The sequence below is a fragment of the Aplysia californica genome, unplaced genomic scaffold (assembly GCF_000002075.1).
Source record: "Aplysia californica isolate F4 #8 unplaced genomic scaffold, AplCal3.0 scaffold00773, whole genome shotgun sequence".
In the NCBI taxonomy this organism is placed as follows: Eukaryota; Metazoa; Mollusca; class Gastropoda; order Aplysiida; family Aplysiidae; genus Aplysia; species Aplysia californica.
In genome coordinates, this window is record NW_004798043.1 from 312,860 (window position 1) to 323,829 (window position 10,970).

Sequence of the window (10,970 nt, forward strand, 5' to 3'; positions counted from 1 at the left end):
ACCCCAAGGGCCGTCAGGGGAAGGGGGGGGGGGACATATCCCCCCAAAAAAAAATCCTGCCGGGAGCAGCCAGCAGTCCCAGCCAAGTCTGGCTGGACGAGACTCGCATCGTCCTCGGCGGCTTCTTTCCTTCCTCGCCTAGGGCTTCCCTGTCCCCGGCCCTGCTTATCACACTCACGCACCAAAGTAACACAGGTCACAGCTAGTTCTCCCACCCCACTCTTCCCTCGAAACACCCGTCCTTCCTCTAGACATATACCTTCCATTACATTTCCCTTCATCATTACCATTGCCTTTTTCCTTCCTTCATAAGGCAAATTAGACAACTCCAAGAGCCAAAATCCATAACATTCTTTTCCTTTTTCAAAACAACAAAGAAGACGAAATGAATTTTGATAAGCAAGACGAAAGTTCTAACAAAATGGAAATGAAATAGACTTTAAAAAACACACCAAAAAAAACACAAATAAATCTACACACAAAAAAAACTAATGGCGGCACAAGTGCAGAGTACCAAAAAAAAACTTTTTAAAAACTGGAAAAGTGGGGTGTGGTCCTAGGTCTTCCACTACTGCGAGTGTTTCTTCCTAACATCCCATTACCAAAGGAGAAAAAAGGCAACACAGAGAAGAAGGCGTGCCAGGAGGTGAAAAAAATGCTTTTAAAAAATCCACACAAGACATGGAACCAAGGTTGAGCAATGACGTCAAATGTCACTACATGGCCCGTTACCCACAAACAAACGCGCGCGCTCGTACGCATACACACTCGCGCGCGCGCACGCACACACACACACACATACACACGCACGCACGCAAGCACGCACGCACGCACGCACGCACGTATGCACGCGGGGGCGCGCGCGCGCGCACACACACACACACACACTGCCCAGCTCGTTCCGTTATCAAGGCATAACCAAGCGATGGATTAAAAGCAACCAAAGGGGCAAAAAAATGGAGGAAAACAAATGGAAGCAAAACTTAAAAACAACAATTGCTAGAAATGGATTGCACAAAATTCACAAGCACATAAACCACAAAAAACCCAAACGAAATAGCGGGAGGCGTGTTATAACTGATAGCTCCATTCGTCGTATGCGGAGTGAGTTCATGTCTAGAGGTTAAACAAAAAGTAATGAAGGTGAAAAGGTGCATGTCCTGAACAGTTAACAAGGAATCAAACAAAAGGGGGTCTTCGAACGAATGTAACAACAACTGAAAAGGAGACATTCCTAAAAGTGATGGACAACCAAAGACACATTCAGGGGCGAGCACTGCTGATGCCACCCCATTGACGTCATTCAGGAGTGAGCACCACTGATGCCACCCAACTGACGTTATGCACGGACAAGCACCGCTGATGCCACGCCACTCACGTCACACAGGGGAGAGCACCACTGTTGATGCCACCCCAATGACGTCATACAGAAGTGGGCACCGCTGATGCCACCCCACTGACGTCATACAGAAGTGAGCACCGCTGATGCCACCCCACTGACGTCATAAAAGAGGGAGCACCGCACGAGTGCCACAGACAAGAAAGTGGGTGGGGACGCAAACACAAGACATCCGTGAGTGCAGTTACCTTGGACAACATTGTAGTCTAGACAATGGCCGGGGAAGGACGCAAGAATGAGAGAACGTGTGAGTCAGACATGGGTGATGTCATCGTGGGACCGGGGGCGGGGAGGGGCGGGGAGGGGGACTGTGGTATTGTGTCACTACGACTACTGCACTCTACAGAGCATTCCAGATCTACGTGTCCATGTCTTTTTTTTTTTCTTTTAACCATCATGACATGCATTTTCACTAATTGCACAAATAGTGTGTGTGTGGGCAGTGTCTGGGGGATTTGGGAGGAGGGGATGTTTGTTCGTGTAATTTATTGCTACAACAACGTTCCACATCAAAAACACATGAACATTTACGAATGAAACCCTATATTTATTGATTCACATGCACTATTTTAGCGTCTCTAATTTGAAATGACAACGATAGGAAAACACGGTCAGTATATCTAAGGAAAAAGGTGAAAACATAATACTTCAATGTCAACATCACATTGTTCGGCACGGACAGTTCAAGAGAAAATATGTCTCTGTGACAATTATTTCTAAGAAAGCACATTATTCAATCAAATTAGCTATCTTTAAAAAAGAGATTGTATTGTCTTTGTCATCGATACAACAAACCTTTGACATCTATACTTCAAAACGTCTAAGTAAAAATGTATTCCTAAAAGTACAAAAGGCACATTTAAAAGGCGTGTCCTCTTACGAGTATCCACTAAATGCTCCCACGACATACAAGCGAGCACAAATATGCTCATGCACGCACGAACGCACGCGCACGCGTGCGCACTCTCTCTCTCTCTCTCTCTCTCTCTCTCTCTCTCTCTCTCTCTCTCTCTCTCTCTCTCTCTCTCTCTCCCTCACCCTAAGCCCCCCCCTCCCCCACGCACAGCCGGCGGCGCAATCGAACCAGTAATTACCACAGTCGTATCGTACAAAACTAAAAGTATCATTATTTTCTTGTCTTGGTCAAGATGTTGTCATGGCAACCTTTAATCTATAAACAAAGCTGGCTGGGTGTGACCACGACAAGGAGGGAGACGGAGACAAGCAGGGAGGAGCAAGAGCGAACACTGCTGGGGGCACAGGGTTGAGGGAATAAAGCGGAGGATTGGAATGATGGAATGAAGCAGATGTTTGGCGTGTGGGCTTGGTGTCAATCTCCGATATGAGGTGATGAGGCGGAGGTTTGACATAAAATAGCTTGGTCAATGTACAGGAATGAGGAAAAGTTTTGAAGTGAAGGCTTGATGTCAATCTCCATCCGTGTTCAAGAATGAGATGCAGCTTTTATGTGGAGACCTAAGGCTGATGTTTGATGAGGCGGAATTAAGAAAAGATTTGATGCGGAGATCTAACGAGGAGAGAAGAAGGGGAGTTTACAGACTTTACAGAGGCTTGAGATCGAGTTTCCTAGACAGCTGCCGGGGTGAGTGCGATGCTGAGAAAAAGCCGCAAACAGCCAAGAAGCCTATTCCGAAGCGAAAACTACAATACAGAATAGAGCAAGATCTGGAAATAACCACTGCATTACAAATGCTTGGAGAACTCAAAAGCACTGCAAGTTCTCAGACGCCATTTAAAAAACACCATCGTCTTTCATTGTGACCTCAGAGGCCACTGACATTATGATACTTTTCGGAGTTGTGACTGCCCATTAAGGTTGTAACTTATTTATACAATGCTGCGGGCTGATAGATAAACAGCACCACTGTGACTGATCATGTCATTACCAAGCATCAGAGTGACTCCAATGTGTTCTTGTAAAAGAATAACTATTAAGTAACACGGCACGTGCACAGCCTCGGTGCTCCTTGAATAATCCACGCGTGGTCCAAAATGGGGACTGTGGGTGTCTGCAATATTGCAACAAGCCTATAGAAGTTTTACACTTGAATCAACACTATTTAGATCGTTCAAGAAGCGAGATGCTTCGACCCTGCTGTCAAGGCCAACCCACGTTGAGAGGTAAACCATGTCCCAACAGACAGAAGAAGAAACTCGATTATCAAATTTCAAAAAAAAATCCACCCACAGGAATCGAACGCACGTCTCACGCATGTGACAGCGAAGCGTTTAATTGCTACACCACAGACGCTGGTTGGGGGGGGGGGGGTGTATGCATATGTGGGAGGGAGTGGTTAGTGCCCATATACGTTATACCTGCCTGCTCTCTGGTGCCCCCCCCCCCCCCTCCAAAAAAACCCTCATTGTCATTCTATGCGTTATTGTTTCTTTGGTTACGTAGAGAGAGAAAAATACACTGTCGGATACCTGGTGGATAGACAGGTGACTCTGCTGTACTTTTTATGGAAAGACAGATGCCTCATACAGCACCCAGAATGGCTTGATATCTTGCTGAGGGTCAATTTCAGGGCACACGTTCATTTCTGGTGCGCGAACATACCATTCATTTGGTTTGATATAACGAGGCTTTGTGTGGTGGCTTTCTTATGGAATTGTAACGGTCAGCTATCTAGCATTTGGTGCCCCGCCCCCTTCCCCCCCCCAAAAAAAAAACCCTCGACAACAAAAAAATGACTACCACCCGTATAATAAAAATAAGTCCTTACATGAAATCTCACAGCACGGAGGCGACTCGGGTAATGCTTCAAATAAGTAGCCTAACTAGCAGTTAGCCAATTGTTATGTAAGGGAAATAATTAGACCTGTACGTGGTTCATTCCCTTACCAGGACATTGGCTATTAAGTTGTTTTCCTTTGTAGAAACATGTATAATGTCATTTTCATATCATAATATGTCCTGTTTGTATTTCATATTCTTTGCCACCGTTTACCATTAGGCTGGTGTTGTATTATTCTATGTGAGAATGACTGAGACGTGTGAGTGTCAATTATTAATGAAGGCATGTATTCTGTATCATGTAAATCATCTAACATGTCGTGTAGGTTTCAAAAGAGTCTTGATCTTGCTAGCATGTAGATCTGGATCCCATCCTCGTCGCCAATGTTAGGTCTGGTAACTTGTAACAGGAAACTTGTAACAGCAAACTTGAACATCAATCAGGAACACAGGAGTCTCGTCTTAGGTCGAACATAATGAAACAGGTTTCAACAGGATCTTGATCTTGCTAGCATGTAGATCTGGATCCCATCCTCGTCGCCAATGATATGGCCTTGTAGTTCGTATTGGCTCAGAGTGAGAGCCCATCTGACCAGTCGATTTGCTGCTAGAGCTGGAATTGGCTTCGTTGGTCCAAAAAGGGCAATCAGCGGCTTGTGATCTGTCACCAGGATGAAACGTCGTCCGTAGAGGAACTGCTGAAACTTGTTGAGACCAAAGATGATAGCCAGGGCCTCCTTCTGGATTTGGCTGTATCTTCTCTGGGTCTGCGTCAGTATTTTTGAGACATTGGCAATGGGTCTCTCACTGCCATCGCTGTATCTATGAAACAAGACACCAGACAATTCCCACGTCTGATGCATCGCAGGATATTCCCACCTCCAACGCAGGGTTGAAGAGGGCCAGGACGGTGTCAGCACTCAGACAGTTTTTGATATGTTGAAAAGCTGTCTGTTCAGGAGTCCCCCACTGCCATGGGGTGTCTTTCTTTGTCAGGCGATACAACGGTTCCAGGATAGTCGACAGTTTTGGTAGGAATTTGCTGTAGAACTGGACTTGGCCTAAGAAAGATCTCAAGCTGGACACGTTGGAAGTGGGAATATCCTGCGATGCATCAGACGTGGGAATTGGCACTGGGGGCGGATCCATCCTTTGACAGGGAGGAGACTGGTGCAGACTCAGCAACTATCTGCACCATAAAATTGATCAGCAGCCAAAATGCACCTGCAGACCCGAAAGTTTTAGAGAGAGAAACATCCAAGACCCTGTTGAAACCTACACAGCAAAGCCAAGCTCAGCCCATCCAAGCTGCCTGCCTCTGCAACAAGCCTTCAACGAAGCAAGAAAGCCTCCCTAGACCCGGGGAAGCAACAAGCCACGCTGCCTGCCTCTGCCGCAAGCCTTCCACGAAGCAAGAAAGCTTTCCTAAGCCTTGGGAAGCGACACAGGAGTCTGGTCGAACATCGAGAGGACAGCTTGGTGAGAAATAATTGTTCGCATACGGCTCACGTTACGATAGAGTCTACGGAGACTTATTAGTCCGCTCATTGCCGAAAGTTTGCGCACGTTTCGCTTATCATCTCGACTTTCTCCCCCCGGAGTTGGTCAAATTTTTATTGCACGCTCTCAAAGTCTATCCTCATTACTTGCTATTCCTGAGGTCAAGGGTCCTTGGCACTCGTATTTGATTTACTTTTAGTGCCGGTCAAGTGAAGTTTTTCTGATGGTCAGGGCCTAAAGGTAATGTCGGTAGGGCGTTCTTCTCGCGCCTAACAGACATTAAACTCAATCCCAATCTTTGCTTTCCTTTGTTAAAACCAAAGCCAAACCACCCCTTCCATACTTCAGCAGGAGAGCGTGCATAATTTGAAACCTTGGCCGATCAACGTCTTGTTTGTTTTCCTGTCCTTCTTAGGACAAAAACAGCGAGAAAAGTGAAACGTGTCAAACTTGTCCGATCAACGTGTTTTGTTTCCTGTCATTCTTTGGACAAAACAACAAGAAAAGTAAAAACGTGTCAAAAGGCCGATCAACGTCTCGTGCTGTTCACTGTTCTTCTAAGAACAGAACACCGAGAAAGCGTGAACCGTAAAACGTAGCTTTGGCGAAGTAACAAAGCTGCTACCAGTCAGAGACCAGTCGTCATATTTCTCTCAGTCACAGGAAGACGTTTCATCCTGGTGACAGATCTCAAGCCGCTGATTGCCCTCTTTGGACGAACGAAGCCAATTCCAGCTCTGGCACAAATCGACTTGCCAGACGGGCTCTGACTCTGAGCCAATACAACTTCACCATAGAGTATCGCAAGATATCAGCGCACCCCAACGCAGACGCCCTGCGTAGATTGCCACTAGGGGCGGATCCATCTTTTGATAGGGAGGAGACTGGTGCAGACTCAGCAACTATCGCCACCATAAAACGTCGCTCGACACTGCACAGCTTGCCACGAGCACCAGAAGCTGCCCCCTAAGCAGCCGTCTCACCCATAGATCACCCCCGACAAACCTTGGAGCCGCGTCCATATTGACCACGCCATCAACTTCAGAGGTCATAACTGGCTGGTCATGGTGGACGCATTCTCCAAGTATCCATGCATCTACCTCATGTCCTCGATAACAACAAAGGCGACCACCCGGAGACTCGACGAGGACTTTGCTCACTTTGGCTATCCACACGCCATTGTGACGGACAACGCCACTTGTTTCTCGTCAGCCGAGTTCCAGACCTGGTGTGAGCAGCGGGGCATTCTACACCTACACGGAGCCCCCTACCATCCCGAGTTCGAGATGAGCTGGTGCCTGCTCATCGTCTCAGCAAAGACAGCCCATGCTTCTCGCTTCCCTACAAAGGTGGGCGTAAGGACAGATGGAAGCCAGCTGTGGTGACCGCCTTCCTGGGTCACAAACTCTACGAGGTCCGTGTGCTAACAGACGGCCCGATGTGGAGACGACATGAGGATCAACTTCGCCCTCGACACGCACGTCACCAGCCGTGACATGGACATATTGTGAACTTTGACATTTCTCAGGTTGTGATTGCTTCTGGGAACACTTTAGACTTTAGTCTTCAGATACCTTCAGACCGAAGGGGAGGTGTTGTATAAGGGAAATAATTAGACCTGCACGTGGTTCATTCCCTTAGCAGGACATTGGCTATTAAGTTGTTCTCCTTTATAGAAACATTTATTGTGTCATTTTCATATCATAATATGTCCTGTTTGTATTTCATATTCTTTGCCATCGTTTACCATTAAGCTGGTGTTGTATTATTCTATGTGAGAATGACTGAGACGTGTGAGTGTCAATTATTAATGAAGGCATGTATTCTGTATCATGTAAATCATCTAACATGTGTAGATATTGTTCCTTTTACATATTGATCATAAATAAACGGCTTCGTTATGTTCGACCTAAGACGAGACTCCTGTGTTTCTGATTGATATTCAAGTTTGCTGTTTCAAGTTTGCTGTTACAAGTTTCCTGTTACAAGTTACCAGACCTAACACCAATATATACGATTACTTTTCATAATCACAAAAAGAATTCCCTCGTGAAAAAGAAACCAAGACCAAAAGACATGGCCGGTGAAGGAGGTGACAATGCAGACATGACCAGTTCAAACGTTAAGGAAAAATCAAACACTAAGATAGAGTCACAAATGAGGCTGACACTGTAAACCATTACCAAAAGGAAGGTACTGTAGAATAGGAGATTGTCTTTGGGGGGTGGGGAGTGTTGACCATGACAGAAACCGAAGAGGAAAAGAAGAGAGTGCTGTCACAAACCTACAGAAGTGTTATACAGAAGGTGTTCGAGAGCTATACAGACACATGGAAGAAGGGGTGTATGTATAGGACTGTGTTGTGTTACGTTAGGAAATCGTTACAATGAAAGACCACAGCCACAAGGATGGGAAACGCATTATACAGGTGGGTGAGAGAGAGAGAGTGAGAGAGAGAGAGAGAGAGAGAGAGAGAGAGAGAGAGAGAGAGAGAGAGCGAGAGAGAGAGAGCTGCTGTGGACACACTAAAACTCTGCTGTGGTTGTTGCACGTTTCACGATCACAGACCTCCATTACAATCTTGTTTAAATTTCTCACTCTAGACTAGGCCTACGTTTCGACTTCGACATTCTCTATAATTATTATGGCGACATGGTGCCCCGGTTTGGGGTATGACGTCAATAGTTTATGTACATTGTACAACACCATGAGTCACCAAACTGGCCCGCGAGATCAGCTCGTCTGGCCCACCACTATGCCACCATGCGGGACAAAAACTGAAAGGTGTGTTCCTGGCTGGCTCAGAACTTGGTCATCAAATTAATTCAATCTTTTCTTTGAACTCTACATTGCAAATGAAATGTGCTTTCACAGGCTTCATAACGTCAGCCCAATGATTCACTCTTGCTCGGCTTTAATTTGACAAATTCTTCATTTAACACATCATTATATTTGTATTGCATTGAACAAAATACAGCAGTTATCCGAGCAGAGCTCGGTATTCTCTCAGTTATCCGGCCCACTTTTTAAAAAGTTTGGTGACCTCTGCACTGCATGATAACCTTTTCCATGCATGCAACCAGACACACGAGAACAAAGACAACAGTTTATCACAACTGTCGCACGTCATAGGGCGTATAATTATATTGCTTAGGCGTTTAGTCGCTAAGTCTAAACACAACGAACACAAACGTTCTCTGTCAGCAGTATCTCTCGGCTTTAGTTTTAGTTCTAGTAAGAATTGCACGGTACTTGCAACACAATTAGAACATAATATAATATGTGCTGAAGATTATAGAGGTATTACTAGAGAGTAACATACAAAAGAGAGAAGGGGACAGAAGGATGATAGATGGTTGATAGGAAAGAAGGAGCAACCACACCAAAGCACCAATCAATTACCCACTATCTATGGGCTAACCATACTACAACCGGCGAGTGTAGAACAGTTTCTGGCCCCTCCACATTTCAAGAGCATGTAAAAGAGTTATTCTAACGGGACGTACCCCAACCCAAACAGCCCGGGTTGGCCCGGGCAAACAGGGTCGGAGTAGTCCTCCTCACCATAAACGACCATAACTGTGTCGGTGAGGGCGTAACACATTCAGGGCAAATACCAACAACTAGCACAGCACACTGTGAACTACTACTTCCCAAACCCTCATTAGAGTGCATTTAAGTCTATACCCGAAGGCCTCTCCTCTCCCTGTTATGAAGGTCAATCTTCTAGAGATGAGTGCAGGTCTAACACACCCTGCCGCTATTTTTTATTAAACTAGTAAACATAACTGAGCGTGCACAGAACCGTCACCCTGTGTCCAAATTCCCACTGTACTGGTGGGTGCTACGCAAGCGACTCATTTGCATATCTACATATTCAAACCCAAAGTGACCAAAGTAAATATTTTAATGTGTGTTCTTATATTGATCTGCAAACTACTACAATAAATAGTGATAATAAGTGAATTCTTATAATTTTAAAAATCCTTTAAAGGCAAAAAAAGCACAGCACTATGATGTTTGAAGCGATGATGGCCTAAGCTAGGTTGATGGGATTGGGGAAAGGGGGGGGGGGGCGTATGCGGAACTAGGCGGGCAAGATACAGACCTCGAGAACGGGATCCTTTCTTAACGATCCCACCTGAGCAGCAGAATGATGGAGGAGAGAAGAGAGAAAGTCATCAACATTGGCAAGGAATAATTCAGCATAAAATGTGCAAAGAGAGACGAAACGTCATTGATAATGGCATGGCATAAAAGAAATACAGCAAGCATGAGCCAAGTTATACAGAACTTCATCGATATTGACATGACATTATACAACATTACCTGAGCATGGAGAAAGAGAAAAAATGTCACTGTAATTTGACAAAGCAAAATACACCTTATAAGGGGGTGGGTGGGAGAGAGAGAAAGAGAGAGAGAGAGAGAGAGAGAGAGAGAGAGAGAGAGAGAGAGAGAGAGAGAGAGAGCATCATATTATAAAAAAGAACATTGGAACGTCATAATACAAAAATACACGGGGACACACAAAGATGACGACCGTGTCGCTTTAGCGTGCACAGCACAGTATGGCACAAAAGGCGACAATTTGAAAAGACAACTAATTTTTTTTTTTAATATACAAGGCAAAGAAAAAAGAACTGGCACGGCAGTGTAAATGCTGTGCGCTACGCGTGTTCCCCTCAAGTGAGAGGAGAAGAGAGGAGTGCGCAACTGGGAACGGCTTCTTAAAAGGGGTGATAACAGGGAAACGTTGGAGGGGGAGGGGGGCGGGAGGTGTCAACATAAAAGCGACTTTATTCTCACTCTGTAAAGGTAATTTGAATAGGCATTACAGAACACAGTCTAACTGTCATTGTACGACCTCGCCAGGAGGCGGGAGAAGGTAATATCAATAAATTAATGGCAAATGTTGTTATTGCTGTTGTATAGATTTAACGCCCCTTTCAATACCGTAATTTTATCTAAGAGGCGAGACCTTCGATTTTAACGTCCATCTCCGATGGGCCAAGGCCAAATGGATGGAGTGCCTTCAAAATTCCAAAGAAACAGCCCAAGTTCAAGAGCGGCTCTTTGGGGATTCGAACCAGAGCCATCCACTTCATAGAGTCCATACCAATTGAGCTAACAGAGGATACAAATGGCAAACGTGAATAACAGGGCCAATAATAATGGTAACAATGCAGTTTTGCAAATGAAACAGCGGTGTTGTCTTTTTTTCAAAAGAATTCTTGGAGTTCCAAGGTAAAATCTATTTAACTGTGTAACGTTCCCAAGTCTGTGTGATAAGATCGTGAACACGCCCCCCCC

The 10,970-nt window shown here is 45.3% G+C and overlaps 1 protein-coding gene across 1 annotated transcript in view; it reads right to left on the minus strand.

Moving 5' to 3' along the window:
* Window positions 1-10,970, minus strand: part of LOC100533545 (apolipoprotein E receptor) — a gene marked incomplete at its 5' end in the record, with an annotated part of 121,309 nt that overhangs the window by 106,377 nt on the left and 3,962 nt on the right. Inside the window, 1 exon segment of the mRNA XM_013088594.2 lies at window positions 9,766-9,798. Coding sequence (XP_012944048.1) covers window positions 9,766-9,798 — 33 coding nt within the window.